Raw genomic sequence first — 24,076 nt, 5'->3', positions numbered from 1 at the left:
ACAGTAATTTCTGGACTATAAGCCGCTACTTATAGTGGGGCTAAAGGTGCGGCTTATCAATCAGATCACACTATAAAAAAAGCGCAAGAGCGTCAGGTAGAGCAAAACAAACCAAGTGAGCCCAAACACAGTAGGAGAGACAGAACGAGAGCGAGACAATTTGCACCCTAATTATGGAAAAGAAAGTAGCGGGAACCACCATTGCGGTAACATTAAAACACCTGCGGCTTACAGTCAAGTGCGGCTTATATGTGTAACAAACTCGAGTATTCCCCAATTTTAGTTAGCGCAGCTTTTAGTCAGGTGCACCTTATAGGCCAGAAATTACTGTAATTTGCTGATAATGAGAAGGAAGAACTGATAGAATGTTCCGAGAAGTTAAAACTTTATTTTTCTTGACATAGAAGGTATGTTTATCTGTGTGCGTTTTAACTCGTTAACTAACAAGCGTCCCTCCCTCGCCCACACCGGCCACGCAACAAACGTGATGTGATGAAGAAAAGGTCGCTGCGGGGTACTCCTTCGTGTACTGGAGGCGACAATTTACTCTTCATTTGCCGATGTGTCTGCTGTACTCAACGTACTGGAGGAGGTGATGTTGTGTGTGTATGTGGAGGGGAGGCGGGTGGGGGGGGGTCTAGTGGCTCACATCCAACCAGAAAAAGCTTAATTTGGGGAGGGTGAATGTGTGTTGTCATTTTTGACCATTGGGCATATATTGTCAAAATCTGACGGCAGTATTTAATAAGAAAGTATTTGAATTAATTTATTTTAAAGGGAAAATGCACATTTAATGAACATTTTACAATGTAATTGTGCCTAAGTTAGTTCTGTTTCAACTAAGTATTTAATTACCGTTCTGTACTTAAACAATGACATAATAGTCATCTTTAATTCAACAGTTGTCACAACAAAATGAAGTGCAAACATTTCCAGAGGCTCCAAAGTCATTAAGTAACAAAAATATGACAATTTGTTGAGACATGCAAAAAACGTGTAAAAGTGTTGAGCCCCAATTTTAACAAAGGTCATAAGAATGCCATTTAGGGGAGTCAAGACTTCCACCAAGGATCAACTATTTATAAAAGCAAAAATGTATAACGCTATAGTTTGCTTTATTTGACCATCTCTCTTTGGCGGTTAACGGGCTCTCTATTAGTTCATAGAGGATGGTGAACAGGCTGCAGTTGTAATCTTAAAAAAAAGTTCCTTTATCCTTCCTATAATCATGAGCTAAATGGATGAATACATTTGTGTAACCTGCTAAGGTTCGGCTATGCTAACATGAAAGGAATGAAAGTGAAAGTTTTCTACCAATAAAAGTGTATCGCTTTTTATTCCAAATCCAACTAAAATGCTTGATTAATCATGTTTAGTTTAATGAGAACCTCAAATATAATTACTAAAATCCTAAAACAGACTGAAAATATGAGGGAATGATTCCATTATAGCATTTTTAGTAGCTTCTCTTAGCATATGTAATAAATCTTCTTGTCATTCTTGAGGATTAGGAAACTACAGGACTACATACCTGAACAATATCTCTCTCTGCATATCTTCCTCTGGATGAAATTCGGACCTCATCACCGTCGAGTTCAATCATGGCTGATGATGATGATAAAGGGAAGAAAAAAACATTTAAATAACGGCAATCAGAGCCTTGCCAATCGAGCATTTCAAATACTTTTCTTACCGTCAAATTCGGCAGGTCCAACCCCCACAATGATGATGGACATGGGCAGACAGGAAGCCTGTGGGCATGTGGAGAGCAAAACAGCTAGAAACTCCAAAAGGAAAACGTGGGCGGGCTCTCCATCTCAGAGTGTGTGTTGAGACATCTTAGTGAATAATATGAATAATAGTGGACCCTGAACTCAACAGGCAGCTAACAAATGGCCAGTGAAGTGTGCGGAACAACACGTTGACCTCAGGCTACAGCTCGGTAGATGATCTTATTTGTTGTTGCTCCTCCGTAAAGGTCACATGATGTCAGGCTAGCCTCCCTCCGCGCTCGGCCATGCTTTCTCCTCTCACCATTGAGAAGATTATTTTCCTCCACCCCTATATTCCACAAGCATGCTGGATGCCCTCAGGAATGCACTTTTGACTTCACAGTGATAGACAGAGGGCCAATAACATGCTGTCAAAAGGCAGGCAGGCGCAAGGGCCCGCAAACGTTACAAAATAACAGCTAAAGCTCTCTCGTGGCATCATTTATGCGTCTGCAGGGCAAACAAGAGCGCTTCAAGGGAGGCTAATATGATTTATATGGAAAAGCAACCACATATGAGTTGTAAATATATTCAAGTTGAAAATACAGAAAGCGCACCCCACCCTGTGCAATGCTGATAAGACGATGGTGTGCGAATTGCGCTCATTTACATTGACGTTGCACAATTCTTGATATATCCATGCAAATCTTTTTAGCCCCAGCTGGAGCTCCAGTGTAAGACTTGTCCTTACGTTGACAATGGACTCTTTGGTCTGGGCCATGTCTGAGATGACGCCGTCCGTGATGATGAGCAGAACAAAGTACTGCGAGCCATCCTTCACAGATGCCGCATACCTATGGCAAAGAAAAGCGCACACACAGAGATTAGCATGTGTTCCCATCACAGCACACACAATATGCAGGATATAATGTTGTAACAGGACATTTTTATTGGTTCAGTTGAAAAATGTGTTTGTACACCTTTTTAGTCGTCTCATTTATTTCATTAGAACAGGAATGAGACATTTACATGTTCTTAAGCAACAGGTTTTTTTTCTTTTTTTTTTTAAATATCCCACTGAGTAAATGTCATGTGATTCCTACCTCGCCTCCTCCTACTGTGGAGGATGTTAATTTGTCAAGTGCAACTGCCTATGCGTTGATTCCACAGCTCAATCGGGCTTTTCACTTTCTTCGGTGTTAATACGACCTTTCCACTCATGGCGACTGTTTGCGCATGCGGTGATGACTTAAGCCGCGTCTGTAGCACTTCCAATTCAGGCTCCTTGTGTTACAATACAGTGATATTTTACTTACTTAAAACTCTTTAAGCCCTAAGCTATTTTTCAGGCTTTTGCTTGAAAATTACATACTCAAAATAAAAAGAGTATATCTCTGCAACCACAAGGTCCATTTGAATAATTCTTGTGTCATAATAAAGGGAACCCTTGTGAGATGTATTCAGATGTGTAAATATATGTGTAATATAAACAAAACACAAAAACACTTGTGTGTTTTTGCATGAAGTAGCACAGCAGGAGAGCCGAGTTATTTCACTGTGTGGCACAATACCGATTTCTATATTAGATAATTAAATTAGTTGGCGTTTGAGGCGTATTTGGGGCATGTAAAAATGACTTATATACAGTATTGTTGTAGTCCCGGTTCTGCAGTTTTATTTGATGTCCTACATCATAATATTCTTTCATGATTAGTGCATTGTTTCACACAAGGGGGCGCACTCGGCCTTAAAGGGCTACATGTAGCAATAGAAATTTGTATTTTTTCGAGTGGTCTGAAATATATTTCTGTCTATTCAATGAATTGAAATAGGGAAAAGGCATTTGAACATGCGCTAGTGTTATTTTTTAGGTATTGATGGGCTTAAGTGATGTTTTCCAACCTTTGTTGCGCCAAGGCACATATTTTCCACCATAAAAATCACACAGCACATGACTCCATACATGTTTCACAAAAATATACTGAAATCATGATGATGATCTGATTGGACCTTCTGTTACCCAGTGGAGGAGTATTGAATTGTTCTGCTTGTTTAAAAAAATAATTATTTTTGGACCAATGAACTGAAATTGGATTATTTCCCAGAATAGTTAAGTTACAATCTATTGGGTAAAATGAATGTGTATGTATGTAACTGAAGTTACTTACTTACTTAAGTTGAAGAGCTGTAAGTGCAATACATGTTCATAACTATGGAATGCAAAGTAAACAGAACACTAATTAGTCACTTTTCTTATCTAGGTGATTGCCTGTCTTCCCTGCAGCAAAAATGATGCTCAGACACACACAAATGTGTAATCAAAAGGACCCTCTGTGTGTGTGTGTGTGTGTGTGTTTTTTTCCCCTCTCCATTTCACTTGCCTTAGCTATCTGGCAACAATTTTGTGCAAAGAGCTTATAACGGAAAAACATGAGAACACGTTAAGAGGGAAAAGTTCTCAGTGTTCCTTTTACTTTTCACCTGATTTGATTTGAAGGGGAAGTGCAGTACCTGGCGACATGGTTAACCACAGGGGAAAAGTTGGTGGGTCCGTACAGTTGGACTGACTTCAGGCTCTGGTAGTAGGCTTCCATCACGCCATCTATTCCCGCACAGTAAGGGTTTTGAGGGTTCCCGTTCTACATAGGAAAGAGCAGAGAGTAAAAAAAAAAAAAGAAAAAAAAAGAAGAGAGTTGAGGTGTTTTTTCTTCATTTGTTCTCACCAAAGCAAACTCGTGGGAGATTCGCCCATCAGGCGGCAGCTTGGCTCCGAAGCCGAGCGCAGGGAACATCTTGTCGCTGTCATAGTCCTGAATGATCTCCCCGACTGCCTTAAGGGCCATGGCGTAGGCGTTGAGCTGGTAGGGGCTCATGTAGTGGAGCGAGGTGGGTTGGGCTGGATTACCTGAATGAAGATACAAGCCAGAGAGAACACAAATGAGTCCTGCCACTTGTGATGGAGAGGGCTACCAACAATCACTTCAATATTTGAATAAATCCGTCCTCATGCAGCTCCTCGAAATGTGTTGAGCAAAAGACTCACCGTTGGAAGCTGTGAAGTCGATGGCCACTGTGAAGTTAATCTGCGTCCTTGGAAGAGAAAGGCAGAATAGGATTCATTAATCACCAGCGCTCTCAAGCGCCGTTTTCTCACCATACAAACGAAAGTTTTGATCTGCTGAACACAAACAGAGGTCTTTCCTACAGCTTTAGCGGTTAATAAGATGGCCGGGATCTGCGGCTTAAAAATGTGTGTGCATATTGTCAAAAGTTGTTCATCTGCAGGGACTCAGCACGTCCCGGCTTTTTCACACCAAGGCTCAACACCCCCCCCGCCACTCAAACACAGCGTTCATGTCATCTCGCGGTTGGAAGCAGCCGGCGGCTTCATCCTATTTGTCACCTCAACGGGCCAGAAGAAGTGGAGGCTCTACAAGCTATCAGTCGTTGACTGGACACTCATTGGTCCGGAGGGGCAAGTCAGAGATAAGGAGAAAATTGGGCTGTGGGAATCTTGTTCTATCTTACCATTGCAGTAGCAGGGAGTGCATTTGATTTGGTACCCAAACCTTGAGTGGAGACTTATTTAGTATATATTATTTGTTTAGTTTATTTTTAGTCTTTTATTAATTGCAAAGCATTTATTCAACATTGTGAATTTATTCAACATTGTGACCTCTTGTTTGAACTGTGAGAGCTGGAGTCGACTGCAGTCACGAAGCTTCATCGCAAGACAGCAACTGTGCCCTCATCACAAGACAAGTGGCCGGAACATTTTTATGGTTGAGAAGCTTTTAGTGTTAAGGAATGTTTGAAATGTTTGCATTGTTGCTTGTGTAGTGACTAATTTCTGTAAATGATTGTCACATTGCTGCTACGTATTTCCCAAACCCCTCAGAGCAGTAATGTCCATGTGATAGGTCAACCCAATAAAAAGAGGAAGAATGACAGAATGTATCAGAATGGGCAGCAGTTTGTGATCTGCACGTCTCTGTTCATTCTCCTCGCGAGTAATAAGAATATATATATATATCTTGTCTTCCTTCCGTGTCTGTTTATTAAATGTTCTAGGTTGAATGAACCTGACACTTAGCGACTTCATCAACCTCTTTAACGACTATCGCAGTGCAGTTCTTTAAAGCTACTGAATGTAGAATATTCCATTTCGAATCGCTACTGCCACCTGCTGACGAAAAAGGAAACTGCACATACCGTTCTTCACATACACACCACGCACATTACGTCACATTCGCAGACATGGCGCGGGAAATTCTAACCCAAATCCAGTCTGAAAACTATTGGCCAGGGGCTTGCAGGAGTACCCATTGTGAACAGCTAAGGTGTTAATCTACTAATTAGAAGGCATTTCAGTCATAAATGGTCAAATAAAAGGCTTATTGTAAAGTTATTTTGGGGAAAAAAGTTCCATATTGCAGCTTTAAAGAAACCATCAGTATAATACAATAATATTCTGACACGTGCAGTTCACATGGAGCAGTTCACAATCATGTAAAAATTATTTAAATACATTATAAACATCACTGACGCTGTTTATTAACTCATTTGCTCGCAAAAAACGTATAAATACGTTCTATTTTAATTACCATGGTCCCAATTTAATGTTTTTTTATGCTAGAAGGTTTTGGTGTAGCCTCTGAACTGAAGAGAACGCTTGAAGCAATGGTAGTTACTCCAAAAACAGCCAGCAGGTGGCAGCAGAGCATATGAGATCAACCAGGGCCATCTTTCAAAAAAGCAAATTTCCCCAGTGACAGACAACAGATTTTTAAATAATGATGAAACTTAGCTATATTCTAATGGTAATTGCTGCAAAAATGGAAACAGATAGAAATGTACTTTTTTCCCTGGTGAAAGAATAGACTAATCTTTCTTTTGGTCGGTTCCATGTTTTTATAGCAATAGAACACAATATTCTGTGGGCCTTGCAAAATCAGTAAAAAGTGCCATAAAACAGCCGTTAGCAAAGTGGGTTGCTTCGGTAAAATTGACTGCCAAGTGAATGAGTTAAATACTGTATATAAATATGTGCAGAACACAGTTTACAAAGAGTACAGAAGGAAAGGGGCATTTTGCTTGATGTCTTACGTTTATCTTGTACAAAACAACTTGGACTGAACAATTAATCAAATTCAAATCAACATTGCAGTGTAATAATATTTTCAAATCGCAGAGGGGAAAAAACAACAACTCACCTTTAGTTCAGTCAGTTTGTAGGCTTTTTTTTTGATAATCAGGGTTTCTGCAGGTATCATCAAATCTAATTTATTGCGCTTTAATGCCATTGCTAATGCAACTTAAAATTAATCTAATGCAGACTTTGACATTGTACTACAGATAAACACACACGCACACATACACATACATACATGCATGCATACTGTTTACACATTAGGCTATTTTTTATTTTTTTAAATTAGGCTAAACATTTCTTTTTTACAGACGAGTGTATCAATGTTGTCAACTGGCAAGAAGTAAACACCGACTGTTATTACCTGTACAGATCTTGCTGACAGACAACCTATAATAGGCGGAGCAAAGCGGGATCAGGAGCAAAAGTGCATGTTCAATTCGGGGGAGAAAAAAAAGTCTGGCAGGTAAGATAAGGGATTTCTCAAGTGTTAATGTCACACCCTTCTTGAGGTGGTCTTGTAAAGTGTGATGAGGCATAATGTATATTATTGTAGTGTAAAGGCCCATCGGGACTTTTCGAATAAAGGTTTGTCATAATTAGACACATTTTACTCAAGGAAAAAATATAAAGGCTTAGCATGCTTAGAACACTTGTGGCGCCCCCCGGAAGGGCAGGCCAGATTGCGGTTGCTAGGCAACAGCAGTCAGCAAAAGTAACCGTTTCATCTGTCGCAGCCAACTTCTAATAAGGGGAATTTACCTTGCTGCGAAGCAATGTCTTAAATTACGGCTTACAATAGGAGTTTTTGTGTGTTGAGTGTTTATCGGAATAGTCTAAACCTGAAGGACTTTTCAGAGTTTCACAGGGAGTCCACTTGTGTCAGCATGAATGCATCGAGTGGCCTAAAAACAGCATCTCAGGTTGTGTGCTGATGATATGCAAACAGATGTTGCTGCTTGAAAAGCATCCAAGTGGCCGAAGAAGGATGAAGATCTCAGTAATGCATTAAGACGTTTGACAGCAACAGCAAGAAAATTTAATTTTACTTGACAGCTTGCATCAGAGTCGCTTTTCAAATTGTAATTTTCTCCCCCCACAAATCTTTGTTCTGGTGCTGGATGTCTGCTCCTCTTACAAATGACATCTCCTCACACAATGTGTTTCCTCCTGCTTCTATTCTGGTTTCAATGCTCAATTCAGCAGGCAAAATAGGGGAAGACAATATCTGTCACCATGAGTGACAGAGAAGCCATCAAAGGCAACAACTCCAAATGAAAGATATGACCAACAACTGTTCATTTTCATCGCAGAGCTGCTGAATAGAGGCTTCTTTGTGGGAAGCCATGGGTGGTTCCCACGCTTTATTGGGCGGGATGAAAAGAATGATGCTCCAGATTTAGATGGAGCCGTTCCAAATCATTCATTTATGCTAATGCCGCCAGCCGATCATGCTCCTTATTAGGTCCAAATGAGCAATTAGCTGATTGGGTTGAAGCGCTGTAAAGAGCTGCCAATCAGAGGAGAGCAGTGGGGGGTGGCGGGGGGTGGGGGTAAACGAGGGAAGGCAGCACTAAGAGGAGACAGAAGGGAATTTGAAAATAGACACACACTTGGGATTTGAGGGCAAGGCTTGAGTGATTTCACCCTATTTGTGTATGCAAGCGTGGCCATGTTTGTGTGAACAAGTCTGCCCATTATGCGCCTGCGAGTGCAACCCGACCATTACAGTCCATTTAGGTCTCAAATAGTGATACACCACTTGGCACTTTATTGGCCCGCAACAAGTGTGAATACTTGCGAATGCCGACCGGGAAAAACGCAATCTCGTTTGTAACGACCTGCGCACAGACCACATTCTTCCATTAGGAGTTAGAAGGCGAAAGTCTGCACGTGCCGTGCAGGGCTGGGCTGCGGGCACGCAAAACAAACAGCCACTTGCTTAGTGACATTCACTCTTCATTCAATAACTTATTGATTGACTGGCCCAACATTTACTCAACCAAGGCACATATTACAAAAATGTCATGTCAAGACATGATGTCCTTAAAGTCACTATAAGCGTCTTTTTTCATTTTAGACTTTGTTTTAGGTATCATTCGGACACGATGAATGTGAAGCCATCATCATTTGACAGCTTATGCTTTGAAGTTTTTGTAAACCTCCTATTCTGTTATCCGTGGCTTACCAGTAGCACTGTCAAAGGTCAAGTTTTAACTCAGCATCCACAAAAGCTTGAACGCCTGTTTTAGGAGTTTGACAAAAAAATGTGCAAAGGAAAGAAATGCTTACAAAAACTCTAAAAGTTGAACTCACAAAAGTCCGAATGATATGGAAGATAAAGGGAGCGTATCATGACTTTTGGGACAATATGTGGTCATCTAAACTTACAAAATGACATGGCAACATGTGGACACACATTTATTATGTAATTCTTATATCTAGTGGAAGAGCATTTATCTGTTTTGCCTCTCAGTGCTATCTATAGATCAACAAGCATACAGTTTATTGGAAAATAAATATGTATTCTTGATCAATCACTGGACCACAGGAAATGAAAATGTTAGAAAATTTAGAGCTTCACCACCCACAAGCATTAGATGGAGTCTGTGATGGCCAAAATTAACGGAAGGGACCTGACTCACTCACTCACCCACCTCTTGAATCGTCATTTAATTCATCAAAATCATCTTTCTCAGTAGACATCGGTAGAGTAACTAAGCAAGCCTTCCTTTTTTAATCAGATATTTTTTGAAGGGCGTTTTAAGCACAGATGTAGAGAGACTAAAATGCCGTCTTTCCTCTCTTGACATAGTCCTCGCTCTGCATGAAAGCGGTCCCACAACGCTCGGCGTACAACAGGAACATGTGCACAAGGTCACGTCACAATGCAAGAGTGCACACAAGGCAAATAGTCGGGAGTCTGCTTGACGTCACTCTGTCTGCCGCTCACATGCAAATACGAACTATTCGTCTGAGGGAGAATGATATTTGGCAGACTGCAGATGGCATGCCACGGTGGGGTTGGTTGTTGACCAGACAGTATGCTGGCTGACAGGGCTCATTGCATTAGAATTTGTGGAACAGGTTGACAAACAGAAATTGAAGACAGTTTTTTTTATGTATTGATTATGTTTTGTATTATGTCATGTGTTCAATCCCAAAAACTCAAGCAATCAAATTGTGTGACTAAACATGTCATATACAGCGTAAGACATCAATTTGATATTAAATAGCTCTGCTGTATTTAAAAACAATAGACGTTTAAAATCACTGGTAGTGACAAAAACTGTCCGAAACAAGATTTAAGCAGCATCCTGAGAAAAGTGAATGTCAAATGTACAGAATATGTTGAAGACTGATGAGACCACATTGCAGGCACAAGGTATAAATATCCCGTGGCGCCACCGTCTTCTTCCCGTATTTGGTAGCTACTTCATCACACATTCACCACGGGATGCATCTTGTCATGTTTTAGCTTTAAGAATGGAATTCCACCTTCTCACGCCTTTCCGTGCACTTCTTCAAAGGCATTTGGATGTTGGAGCACTTGCACTGTTGCCATGAGAATGTCAGAGTGGATCAGGACTTGCTGGAGGATGGGAATCCTCAAAGCTGAAACTGGTACAGAAAAGCATCCACATTGACTTAGCTTCCATGAGCACTGCAATTCATTGTCATTTATAACCATCACCGGAGAAGGGAAGAAGAGAAAGGAAAAGAAAGTCCAAGTGCCATCATCATGAACTTTAACATAAAGGAGGCCTAAGTGTTCATCAAAATAAGACAAAGTTTATGCTTAATTAACTCATTCAATCCCCAAAACGTGTTAACACGTTTTTTTGTTTTTTATGCAAGAGCATACAGAAGGCTTTGATGCAGCTTCTGACATGAAGAGGTGGCGTAAAGCAATGGTCGTTACTCGTTATTAAAAAATAAAAATAAAATGGCTAGCAGGTAGCAGCAGAGTAAAGAGATCAGCCAGGGACATGTTGCAACATGCCGTTTTTGTCAGTTTTTACCAGAAATGTGAATATTGATGAAACTTAGTTATATTCCAACACTAATTGCTGTACAACAGAAATACATACAAATATACTTTTTTTCCTGATGAAAGAAGAGACTCCAATCCTTCTTTTGGTAGGTCCCATGGTTTTATAGCAACAGAACACAGTGTTCTGCGGGCCTTGCAAAATCAGTCAAAATCCAGTAAAACAGCCGGGAGCGAAAGGGGTTGCTTCAGAGAAAATGGCTGCGAGTAAATGAGTTAATATAGAATGCAAATGGAATTGATTTACACGTTACTTTATTTAAGAGGGAACCAATTTGAGAATTACTAATCTGGTTCTTTCTGCTGAAGCACAGTATACCTCCATGATGTGTTCATGCAGCATGTGTGTGTGCATTACAGCAAGCAGCAGAGTGTACAGTATGCAAGGTGCTGTCATTGAATATCAACCTTACTGTGTGTGAATGGATTGTGAACGCCTGTTAAAGTGCACAGCAACGAATAACGTGAGTACCGTGAGTTAAGTTGAATTATAAACTGAACAATTGAACTCACTATTTTACTCCAGTTGCCATTTTAAAACACATGGTAGAATGCTCGTTACCGTATTTTAGCATACATGCATGAGCCAAGTATGGTGCGGTGCGCTCGTTTCAGAGCTGTAGTTACCTACAATTAGCCACCAGTAGCTCTGCGTGTGTGTCGGTCTGTGTGTGCGTGAATGTGTGCGTGCGTGCGCGTATTGAGGACGTGTGTGAATTGGAAAAAACAAAGCACACTGTCAGTGCAAGATATGTATTGTAAAATGACAATACCCCCCCCCCCCCCCCCACACACACACACACACACACACTACCACCCACCCCGGGAGGCCACCCGCCAAAGTAGATTTAAAATCTGTGGGAAACACTGAAAGGGATACAACCCCAACCATTTGACAGACAGCATGTCTCAAGTAAACATGTGACCTTTCACCTACCCTCCCTTAATGTAGTCCAGGAAGGTGACTTCAATGTCCACAAGGAATGACAGCAGTGTTACCTTGGAAAGGTTAGATCCATGTCAGTGACAAACTGATGGAAACTATGTATTTTGTTTCCTTGTAACAACATGTAATACACCATGGTGAAAACCATTAATGCAGCTTGAAGGATGTTGCTGCTTACCGTTCCAGAGTTGAGGTATTTTTTCTTTTTCCCTTTCTTCTTTGGATTTACCACCTGAAACAGAAAAAGTCATGGTTTGTAATTAAATATCAACAAATCGTCAAAACTGTACCATACGCATGCTGACCTTAAAATGGACATTTAATGCTCAACAAACTTTAAGTTAAAGTTAAAATACCACTTTGATTCCAACAAGCAAGGTTGTCTGATAAATACGATGGCAAGGTTAAAGTGAGGAGAGATTGCCTCGGGGAAAGAACATGTGGCAAGTTGAGGATTTATGCGTTCACATGGAGTGGCACATGCAGGCACAAGTGAAGGTGAGGAGGAAAATGTGGTGTTAACGCACAAACACACAGGCAGTGAGTCTCTAACTGCATATTTGAATAGGGAAAAAGCTTACATAAAAATGCAAAAAATGCACCTTTAAAAGCGGGTGTGTCCATTTGAAAGGCAAACTCGCGAAAAACATGATCTTAATGTGATACTCTGCTAATCACAAAATGGTTGCAGTTGGATGTTTGGTTCCTGAGGTGCAGATTACACGTTCCCTCAATACACTTTACAAATGTTCACACCTAATGTTGACGAGACATTCAAATGTGCTTCGTCTCACTGTGTTTTATAGCGCATCACTAGAATCTGCTTACATAATGAGCTAAAGCGCAATAGCAGAAACTAGGGCTGAACCATTTTGGAAAATAATATATTTTTTCAATATTGCGATTGTAATTTGAGATTATTTTCAAGGTCTTATTCCCATGTATTTTTAAACAAAAAAAAAGCAAAAATGTAAGGTCTTATTCAAATGTATTTTTAAACAAAACAAAACAAAACAAAGCAAACATTTAATCTGTGATTTTCTGCTGTTATAGGCTAGGTTTATGCAAAAATTAAGGCAAATGAAGCATGAAACCCTTCATGGAGGACCAAAACTGCCAAAATTAAAAATAAATGAGTAAAAGTGAAAAAGCGGATATAAAAAATATCATTCAAAAATGAATACAAAAAAATAAATGAATGGAAATAAAAACAACAAAATATATATGTATCCCTAAATAAATAAACGAGATTCAAAAAATAAATGTCAAAATAAATACAAATATAAATATATAAACAGAATTAAATATCAATCAATAAAAATGCTCTGCTCTCACATTTATTTACTTCATGCTGCAGACGTTCTGTCAGGTCGAAAAGGTATTCAAATGAGGGGGCGGTCCTAAGCGTGTCTTGGGTTGGGCTCTGCTGTTGCAAACTGCCTAGAGTGGGCGGGTCGGCGAACAAACTTGTTGAGCAACTCAAGTCAAGTTGTGGTGACAAGATAGTCCTCCATTGCTTGAGCTCTCTATGCAAGCCGGCTTCCTTGTGCACCGCCGCCCCGCTCACTCGACCATTGAAAGGCAGTTTGCAACGGCGGTGTCCAACCCAAGACACGCTTAGGACCGCCCCCTCATTTGAATAACATTTCGACCTGACAGAACATGTGCAGCATGAAATGAATAAATGTGAGAGCAGTGTTTTTATTTATTGATTGATATTTATTTATATTTATTTATTTATTTATTTATTTATTTGAGATTTTTTTAGATTTATTTGTATTTTTTGAATCTTGTTTCAATTTTTTGTATTTAATTTTTGAATGATATTTTTTATAGTCATTAATTTATTTTTAATTTTGGCAGTTCTGGTCCTCCATAAAACTAATGATTGTTAAATGGCTATACACTTACCTCATAGACATTAAATTGGCTCTGCCCTCTGGATAATTCTCTGTAGCTGGTGCTGAATTCTCCAATTAAGTCATGACTGCAGGAAAACAATGACAATAAGCTACAAGGTCTGGCAACTCACTTGAGCAAGACACATGCAACATTTAAAAATGATAATTCATGCAAGGTAACACTGTCAAATGACCAGTTTTTAAATGAAAGCAAATAATCAAAGTCAATTTATCCAACCATTTTCTTAACCGCTTATTCCTCACAAGGGTCACCAGACATTTTTTATTATTTTTTTATAAAGCTTGGGGCTAAGTAAAAGACGATTTGTTGAGCACAAAAAGTTTCTATTGAACCTTAAAAAATGTAATTGTGCTTCATCTAAAAAGATAAATGCTGGTGATGAATAGAGGTGTGTAAATAATAAAAGGAACAACTCCTTGTTATTGCAGCAATGTCTATCAGGCAGACTCATCATGACGCTTTCAACTTGTGAACAAGCCAAAAGAAAATGTTACTATACAGAGGTTAACAAAGAATATCGTTCTAATTTGTTGCAGAGGATCCACTGCAGCTTTAGATGCCAAATGTATTAAACTGTTTTGTTAGCGTAAGAATTGCTGTTTTTAACATAACCATACGTGCTTTTAATGACTTAGCTCACATTGAATTGTTAAGATGACAATATTGCAGAATGGATGGCTATTTGTGCAGAAACAGCTCACAATGGGGGCAAATTCTCCAATAATTCTTAGATAATGACACCTCCCCAAAATGTAATCACCTGTCCCAACTGCTGAGACTTATTTGTGATGAAATATTAATTTGACTTCTAACAAGCAAACACACAAGATTTACCTGCCATCTCTGTCCCAGTCGTACACCTCCACCTTGATCGTTCTGTTAGAAAAAGAATATAATGAGGGTCTGGTTCGAAACTAAATGAGGTTGTTGTTGTTTTTTTTGTTTTGTTTTTTTTTTTTGGGGGGGGGGGGGGGTTCAATACTAGGAAGATACTTTAATGTTTGCCCTGATGAAATTGGTTTCGGCAGTGCGTGGGGCGCTGCCAGTGCTTTGTTGCAACGTCATTAAATCCTGCCAAAAGACAATAGCTGTCTATTTGTCTGCTGTTTGGCAACCCTCATTAAAATGGCTAAGATGTATCATCATGAATCATGTAAAAAATGCTCATTCCTTTTGTTGGCATTGCTGCAGATCCATTCTGCGGCTATCTCCATCTCCAAGCAGCTACATCTACCTCCCCTCATATGGAAATTCATCAGTTTCTGTGTGCCATTGCGGCTTACGAGGATATACTGTACGTAGGAAGAATAGCCTGCCTGGGGCATTATCATGGTTATCTCCCAATATTTCACATAAAAGTGTCATCTCTTGCGAGGCCAGGAATAGAAACAAACAAGGATGAGGAGAAAGTATGAGCGAGGGAGTGAGAGTCTTTATTAAGGGAAAATGGGCATACTTGTAATGAGGCATGACTTTGTTTTTACTGTAACCTCACTACAAGGCGGCTTCCTCGGAACAAATTGCATCTAATTGAAAAGAGCCAACGCCGAAGCGTGCTTTATCATCCTCCTGGTCTTTCAATAAAGGCAAAGAGTGGAAACCCGAAGCAGCGCTAATGACCCTCGGAGCTTGAGGTAGGCGGCCGGATAAGCATCATTACAGAAGAGGAGGTAATAAAATTAAGGATGAGGCTCCTCATAAGGCGGCACTTGCCTCTAGAGATTGATTAGTGGTGGGTTGTGGCAACACCAGAACCACAATGGATACCAATTGAACACATCTCATTCATTAAGGGCAACTTTTTAGGAGGACAAGTGAGGTGCAATATTTTGTAGCTTCTATCTAAATGGATGTTTCTGTAAATCTGTGCTAAATTTTGAGGCTAGAATGCTTGAACAAGTTTTCTCAAGGGAATTAATGTAAGCTCTGTGAAGTAATGGCAACAACATGTGTGCGAGTCTATAAAGCGTTTGTGAATCAAGTGTGCCATACAAGAGGTTAAATAGTTTCCAAGCTTCAGCTAGCTCTTATCGCACATGGCAGACACAACAGTGAATTTGTGGAAGCGTGTCCCCAACTGTGCACTTTTGGTTTCCCGAGTAACCCTTTGAAAAGGCCTAGCTTGACTCCACTGCCCAAATAATCCTATTGTGCCCACAATTGTGTGTTCCTGTACAGGTGAACAAAAAAGATAGAAGGCATTTTTATTTATCTTTCATTTGAAACTTGTATAAACCGAGAATTCATGAATGCTTTAGTGTTTTGACGTACATTTCGTAGGCTGCTCCCCATATCAGCACCATGGACAGTATTTCTCCAGTCCACATGTAAGTATTGGCACAGGTAGTGTAACACAATTTTGGTGAAAAGTCGTCTTTCTTTACAGCCACAACAGCACAAAAACGCCTGTTTTCAAATGCACAATGACCAAAAGTTGGTTTATCTCACTCCTGCGCAGATTTACACGGCACCTTGCGCAGACTTGCACCTGGCACAAAAATAGAAACCTATCTGGCTATTCTTGTTCGGGACATTCGTGATCACTTTTAACTCATTCGGTGCTAGCCATTTTCAGACAATCATTATTTTCCTAAAAGGTGCTTCTCTAATTTACCTAAATGCTGTGAGTCCACCAATAGTAGGCTTTCCATCTACCCATATTTATTCACATTTTCAAGAAATGTGAAAATAAAAATGAATAATTAAAAAACGGGCCCAAAATTCGCAAAAAAAAGTTTTTACGCTAAGAGACGGGTGGATTTTGAAGCGTATCGAAAAAAGGAAAATGCTAATTTTGGCTGTGGAAACAGGTTTTGCGAATAAACGCTGACAAGACTGGATACACGTCGCACGTTTTAACCGAACACACGAACGTTTGTAGTCACAAAGCAATGTCGGATGATATATTAAGGTATGTTTGGGGGGATGACGAAAAATAAATATTTTGGGAATTAATTAAAGAAGCGAATATTTATGCAATTTTAGATGGAAAACAGCAAAGAAACGCTATGGTTTATCAAGAATTACATAAGCAAACTCATGCGACGTCATCGCACGGCGCAGTCGCTTCCTGGTCTTCTTCTTCTTTTAAATTACTGGTGGATCACATCTCTATGGTGTATACCGCCACCTACAGCGGTGGAGTGAGAGTGGAGAGTCCCCTCTCAACATCCGCAGAACAACAACAGATGGAAACCGGCATAAGTCGCATGTCCGTTTTGCACATTTTTAGTAAATTTGCTTAAAAAATTCGAAACAATTGGATGGAAACCTGACTAATGACAGAACTCCATCCGTGGATGACATTATTATTATTTTTTTACAACTATACTCCAGAGAAGAAATCTTTGCGAGGTTAAGAATTCCTGAGTAAAAGATGAGCATTTTCATGTTGTAAATGTCATCTGATATCATCTTCAATCAAATACATAATGCCATTTAAATAACTTGACATTTTCCTAATTAACAAATGAGGAGTTTTTCCCCCCCAATAGATTCTGCTGGCATGCAAATATTGGTGTTAATATTCTGTGTGAGGTTACTGCATATTATGCACTCCATTGGCTAACAATTGCTTTGTTGTCAGAATGAGGAAAAAACAAGCTGTTTCTTGACATGCCATTATAGTACATTTTACAGCTGGGAGAATATGGCCGTACCTGTCATAGTCCCCGTTGCAAAGAGCCCGAACAGGGATTTTAAAAGCCTGCCACACTGGGTTCAAAGTGTTCTTCACCACTTCTGTTTTGTGGCAGATGGTGAACCTTCAGAGAGAGATAGGCAAGAATTAGGGCGTTCCCCAAACACAACCACACACACTGCTTAACTCGAGCACCCCGCTTCCATAAACACTACATTCGAATTGTTGCACACAACCTGCTTAAAAAGACTTCTTTTGATCTGGAGGGAAAGAAAAATCAATGAAACCAATTTCCTCTGGATGCAGAGGATGAAAGCCCACCCAAAGTGGAGAAGGGAAACGTAGCAACTCACGTGCCGTCCTCGTTGCTCCTGTAGAAGACCAGGAAGGGGTCTGACTTGCCAAAAAAATCTTTCTTGTCCAACTTGTTCCCACAAAATTGCATCATAACAGACTCCTAGTGAAAGCACAAGGACACATGGTGTGACATACCAACAGGATAATTCATTCAATTATCGTAAATTAACCAAGGAGCATATTCAATCATCATTCAGTCCCCTCACCCTGCAGTTGTTCAGCTCCTCGGCTTTCACAATAATCGAGCCGCATTTCTTGCCGGAAATGCCTCTGTAAACACACACGAGTGGAAAATAACAAAAAAACAAGGTTACAAGAGTTCCTGAGTGTATTGCTTTCTCTAACGCTTGCTTTCCATCATTTTTGTGCAGTACCAAAGCATTCAGTCAAGCTCAAACTTTTACCAAGGACGAACAGCACGATGTAAAAACTACACTTCACCTTGTTCATCATCCACTGAGACAGGTTCTCATTTGTTCCAAGGAAAGGCTACAACATGAAAAAAAAAGTGTCCTAATGGTAGTGTCCGCCCTAACACTGAGAGGTCGTGGGTTAAGTCCCCGGCCGGGTCATACCAAAGACTATAAAAATGGGACCCATTTGTCTCCCTGCTTGACACTCAGCCTTAAGGGTTGAAATTGGGGGGTTAGATGGCCAAATGCTACCCGTGCGCGGCTCCTGCTGCTGCTCACCGCTCCCTCAGGGGATGGGTCAAAATGCGGAGAAAGAATTTCGCCCCACTTAGGTGGGTGTGACAATCAGTGGTACTTTAAAACTGAATACTCTATTTCCCCGTTCATAGTCAACATTTCGATTTTCTAAGTTTCAAAAGGTCTGTTTGCGTGTCCAGTAAACGGGAGGGCAGAGTGAGGCGGTTGAGGGGGAGAATAACGAGATGGAAAAGTGCAGATGTTGCGCACCGATTGCGTTTCACTTCACTGCAGCTCTGGCAAAGGTGGAAGGAGGTGATGCATGCTAGAGTGTGGGCGCAAGTCCACCCCACCCCCCGAAGGAGAACTCCACTTCATCATTAGGCTACGGCACACAACAACACTACACTCCTAAGATGGAAGCAGTAATAAGCAACACATTCAGTAGCTTTCATTGTATACGGTGTTATTTTATTAGCCATATATTCGAGATCCAACACATGTGCCTTTAGAAATATAATTTTCACATAACATAACGTGCATTATGATGAGAGAGAAGTGTTTTTAATATTGTACCTTACATAACCCTACGACATTCTACATAGAAAACATTACAACACTAATCAAATTTTTTTTCTAAAAAACGTTTTGTTGATGCTGCATCGTTACCATTGGAATAAAATGTGTAGATGTTTTCATTTTACGGCTTGTAATTTCACAATTATTTTCCAATTAGTCATTGGGTGCATCACCCAGTTAAGATAAATAAACGCCTCCCTCAAATAAACTACTCGCTTTTCCCGTCAGGAAAATCAAGGATCGTTTACCATTTGTGTCGAGTAGTAGTTAGCACACGTGTGATCTGTGATGTCATGTCAGTTAATGCGAGTGTTATTTTGGCTTTTGTATGCATGCTAACCAGTAGTTGAATAATTAAACTAGTGAAAACAGTCTATGTAACATGGGTTGATGGTTGTGTACATGTTGAATGCATGGCGTTGGTGCTGTGCCAATTATTCTTTGTCTACGTTGTTGTAATGAATCAATCCACCATTTTGTGGCATCTATAGGCGAATAAAAAACAATTGAGGGAGGGGTTGGCATCATTTATTAAAAAAAAAAAAACTGTCTATAGGTGTCCCCACATCTGCAGTTGAGTAAATAAATTGCCCCTGGCCTTTTCTATATGACAACCATGGAGCAGATGACAGCAGCTTGTTTTCAACAATTGCTGTATTTTGGACAGTTTTTGTACTGCAGCAACGTTGAGTGTCCGCAGCGACATGTCATCCAGAGATTCTTGCTCTCATTCATTTCAACGACTATCATCTGTTTTTATTTGTCCTAGGCTGTGAAAATCCAAGAGACAAGGGTAGTGGACAAAAAGCAGGGCAACGCAACTCAACGTAACTTTTAAAGAGGTCTGGCAATCTGACAAAAGTGGCCCGTCGTCTGATGAGCTCCACTTGGTGTCAACCATCAGAAAGCGATCAACTTAGGCAGTCGTTTGAATAGCCTGCAATTGGGGTCAAAGACCACAGCTTGAAACAAAATTCAAGGGGGGCGCAGGGAAAATGCTCCGGATGAGCCACACGAGAGGCGTCCCTGCGACACTGCACAATTTGAAGCGATCATTTCTCATGGGTTTTTACAGTATACAGGCAAGCCTGAGTTTTAATGTGTGCTAAAAGCAGCAGTTGTTTGAAGGTTTTTAATTTCCTTAGCATCGATGCTACTTTCTGTCGGAAATTCCATCTTGCTTTGCATGAAGCGATTGGATTTTTATTTGAAAGAACATTTTGCTGTCAAAATATACTATTTGTAATTGTTTTATGTGTCAGTTTTACAGTAAAGCAACATAGAGCTTGAAACGAGGCTAAAGTACCACTGACGAGAAGTGTGCCAGCGAGGGAGTGAGAACAGGTGCTCAGTCATACTTTAAAAAATGTGTTTTAATCAGTTTAACTGTATTTAAAGTGTGTGGGAAGTGTCAAATGATCAAACACATGCTTTTTTAAATTTATTTTATCATGTTTCTATATTGTAGATTTTCACCTAAGGATCTATAGGCCTTGAAACTAAAAAGTAAGCTATGAAAAAAGGGTAGTCAAGAGTGCAAGATAACTTTGTTAGTGCAGCTAAAGATGAATTTAAAAGCAAAATGAGCAAGCAATAAAATTAAAAGCAAAGAACAACTTGAAGTGAAGTGATTAGGTTAAAAGGAGAATTAGAAATATTTCCACTCAGGTCATGTTGAAGTGCTAGTTTTTGACTTGGACTTGATTTACATTAATGCTGTCACTATCAAATAGTTTTAGGATTGATTAATCTATCGATTATTCAAACAATTAATCGACTAATCAGATTAATTTTAATTAAATTAAATTAATCTAAGTGTAATACAAAAGCATTTTTCCTCCTGATTACTGTTTATTAACCAGTGTTTGGTGTTTATTTCGTACTGCTTATTCGTATAGTAATTTTAAAAAAAGGAAGGGGGGGGAGTTGATGTAAGTAAAAACAGATGTTTGCAAATGTTTATTATGATTAAACAGGGTGGATAATCAGGCTTCTTTCATGAAGGACTACAGAAATCAGTGAACAATTACTGTTAATGTGCTGAAATCAGGATCAGGATTTGGACAATTTTGAATTTAAAAAAATCTCTAAACGATTACTCGATTATTAAAATAGTTGTTTATTCATCTCTGCCGGTGTTTACATTTTCAAATGATCGCTTCAACTACATTGCAAGAAAATCACGATGACTGTTGAGCTATTTTTAGAATAGGCCTGTGTGCTACTCACGAAGTCCTTGGCGGCTAACCTGGTGTCCGCGGGCACCATGTTGGTGACCCATGTCCAAAAATTTATGTGTGAGATTCAGCGTGTGAGCTGTGGCCAACAGCAGCATATTCAATGCAATTATGGGTTTTACCGTTTTACCGGCAGCAAGTAAAAGACAGAAAAGTGCAAAATAGCGGAGTAAGCGAACGATGAAAGTTCTAAATACTGGAACGTGAGTGTTTTTTGTTTTTATCATTCACTGCAAAGGAGTGCTTCAAAATGCGGGAACCTGGCTTTTTTTTCTCCTCTACTTGAAACGTGACAGAAAAGCACTCGTAAGGTAAGAATACATGTGAGGTGGAGGGAAAAGCAGTGAATCATCTCATCAAGAGACATGGATTTTCAATCAGGGTCTGGTTCATGACAGGCAATTATGTTTTGGGCTGCACAAGCACAAGCCGCGACACCGATGATACAGTAGATTTGCACATGCACACTCACATGAATCCATCTTGTAATCAGTGAAGGGGAACATACTGTACATCAACGAGCTTATGTTTAACCTAAAGTGTCTGAGCTCCCCCCCAAAAAAGGCTGTTTACTTTTGATTTGAGAGCTTGGCAGTTTTAGTTTATTTTCAAATTAAATTTGGTTCCCAGCATACATTAAACCTTTCAATGCTGATTTTTGCCATTATCATGGCATTAATTATTATCATTTAAGTGCATTTATTTGTATATTATAGTTGCCTGTAAGTTCTTGAAAGTGTGTCTTAAGGCCTATTTACACCAATCCCGCATCAGCCAAATGTGACCAACGCCTACCCCTTGTGGCGTCGGCCCAGACGTCGGCCCAGACGTCGGCCCAGACGTCGGCAAGCCGCGTAGCAAAATTACATAAATACACACCGCAAAAACCCAGACTTTTAAATAATTCCCCTCCAATACCAGTAGTCATTATTCCTAAAAGCAACCGGAAACCTAGCGCATTTTGAGGGTGTTGTTAACCATGACGTTAGCCAGCTAACGTGAAAAGGAATTACAATTTACAAACAATTGCTATACTTCTCAAGTATAAAAGTAAATCCTACCAGCTATATCCAGTCGCGTCCCCATGTCATGCCATACTGTAGTTTGGCTTTCATACCTTTGTTGGCATACCCTTTAACGGTAATATCATACAATGCTGGTCTCTCTTGAACAAAAGAGACAAAGTCATCTTCCTGATCTTCTGTCCAGACAGACAATGTACGTGCTAATGCGGAGGGTACAGCACGGTGACGATGCGCAAAATGAGCGAAAAAAATATGGTCTAGGCTTTCTATCAGTACAGAGGTGATGGGTACGAACCCCACTTGAAGTAAAAAATAAATAAATAAATAAATAAAGATTGCGCAGCAAAAATGTCTATCCATACAGATGAGGCATATGTTAAAATAGTTTGAATGCATGGTATCATGGATTAAAAGGAGTATCATTTAAGTATCTTGAGGTCAGGCTGAGTGTCCTTTTTTTGGTAATGAAAATATGGTCATCCTAGGATACGTTGTACACTCGTCTGCCAACACACAAATTTGTAATTGGTGTGTGCGTCTCAATTTGCGACTGCCTGCCTACCCAAACCTAGAGCTCACTGCAAGTCACTGCCAAGTATAAAACATGCTAGTGCACTCTTCCTGGTAATTATGTCTCTGAACCAACGAGATAGTTAGACTTTACCTGACATCAACATATAACCGACATCCTCTTGTGGAAATAATGTTACTGCCACACTGAATAATCAAAAGACAGCAGCATAAGCACATTATAGCGAGTGGTAATGTTATTGGTGATCAAAATGTAAATTTGCAGGCCAGTGTTTCAAGAGAAATTTACAAAAACATGAGCGCTCTCGTGCAAATTTCAGCAAACAATGAGTCAGTCACATTGGAGCTTATCAGACGTGAAGAGTCAAAAAAGGAGCCCTCGGGATATTTACAAGCTTTACATACATGGCAATCGACTCATCACGCATACTGCTTTGTGTAATAAACAAGCATTAAACGGTTAATAACAACTTGGAGAACTTTTGACTTTGAAATGTTTAACACTTGTCAAAAGTGGTTCTGTGGAGGTTACAATTGTCATCTCACATGCATGTGCACACATGCCAGATCCCAGTGGATTGATTTAACAATGAAATTAGCCGTCTCCCAGTGCTCCCATCTTCCCTTCCGCCCCCAGTGTTCCGCCCGCCCCACCACGCGGCTGGAGGTGGGGTGGGCGCGAGTACCCTCCCCTTCCGCTGTCCGGCCCCTCTCCGGCACCGATGCCTGGGTACGATGGTCCCTGGGGTTTGGGGGTCGGGTTTGGATGGCGGAGTGGTGATACGGGTGGCTGGGTGGGGAGGTGTCTTGGGGTTTGGGGGCGGCGGGGGCTGGCTTGTGGTGGGGGGCGGGTGTGGGTGGGGGGCGGGGGTCATGGTGGAAGCGGGGGCTGTGGGCCGGTGGGGTAACTGGTGGGCCTGCCGTGCCCCGTTCTGCTGCGTTGGGCTTGGGGCGCGGGCCGTGTTGGGGTGGAGGGGTGCTCCGGGCTTCTGGGTTTGATCTTCGGCCGGTGGACCCTGCAGGGCCCGGGGGTTGTGCCTTGGCGCTGCAGCGGCCTGGGGGTTGTGCTTGCTCTGTCCAGGTCGGGGTCGACAGGTCTCCCCTCTTTGGTGGAGGTTTTCATGCATGCCAGATCCACCACACCAGCATCTAGCAAAATTCAAACACAATCTGCTTCTTCCTCTGGTCGTTGAATCGCTGGAGGCTGATGTCTGTGGATCTCACTCTGCTTCATCTATCCTTCCTTTCTTTCCTCAGTCTTTCCTTTGGTCTCTTG

The 24,076-nt window shown here is 40.6% G+C and overlaps 1 protein-coding gene across 5 annotated transcripts in view; it reads right to left on the bottom strand.

Moving 5' to 3' along the window:
• LOC144034875 (copine-8) overlaps positions 1-24,076 on the bottom strand; it is a 59,654-nt gene that overhangs the window by 5,082 nt on the left and 30,496 nt on the right. For 2 of the 5 annotated variants that reach the window (XR_013288310.1, XM_077543986.1), the window contains exons 7-19: positions 17,985-18,048; positions 17,775-17,878; positions 17,441-17,545; positions 14,616-14,657; positions 13,770-13,845; positions 12,037-12,090; positions 11,850-11,911; positions 4,756-4,802; positions 4,436-4,617; positions 4,224-4,351; positions 2,464-2,566; positions 1,694-1,751; positions 1,532-1,605 (exon numbers count right to left, since the gene is read on the bottom strand). Coding sequence is in view for 3 of the 5 variants with exons in the window: in XM_077543986.1 (XP_077400112.1) it covers positions 1,532-1,605; positions 1,694-1,751; positions 2,464-2,566; positions 4,224-4,351; positions 4,436-4,617; positions 4,756-4,802; positions 11,850-11,911; positions 12,037-12,090; positions 13,770-13,845; positions 14,616-14,657; positions 17,441-17,545; positions 17,775-17,878; positions 17,985-18,048 (1,099 nt within the window). In the remaining 2 variants the exon portion in view is untranslated. Of the gene's footprint in view, positions 1-1,531; positions 1,606-1,693; positions 1,752-2,463; positions 2,567-4,223; positions 4,352-4,435; positions 4,618-4,755; positions 4,803-8,861; positions 10,483-11,849; positions 11,912-12,036; positions 12,091-13,769; positions 13,846-14,615; positions 14,658-17,440; positions 17,546-17,774; positions 17,879-17,984; positions 18,049-24,076 lie in introns of those variants that run through there. The other 3 variants (XR_013288311.1, XM_077543987.1, XM_077543988.1) reach the window with 3 other exon arrangements.

The sequence above is a fragment of the Vanacampus margaritifer genome, chromosome 15 (assembly GCF_051991255.1).
Source record: "Vanacampus margaritifer isolate UIUO_Vmar chromosome 15, RoL_Vmar_1.0, whole genome shotgun sequence".
Classification (NCBI taxonomy): Eukaryota; Metazoa; Chordata; class Actinopteri; order Syngnathiformes; family Syngnathidae; genus Vanacampus; species Vanacampus margaritifer.
Note: the sequence above shows the minus strand (reverse complement) of the source record. Positions and strands in the feature narration are given on the sequence as shown.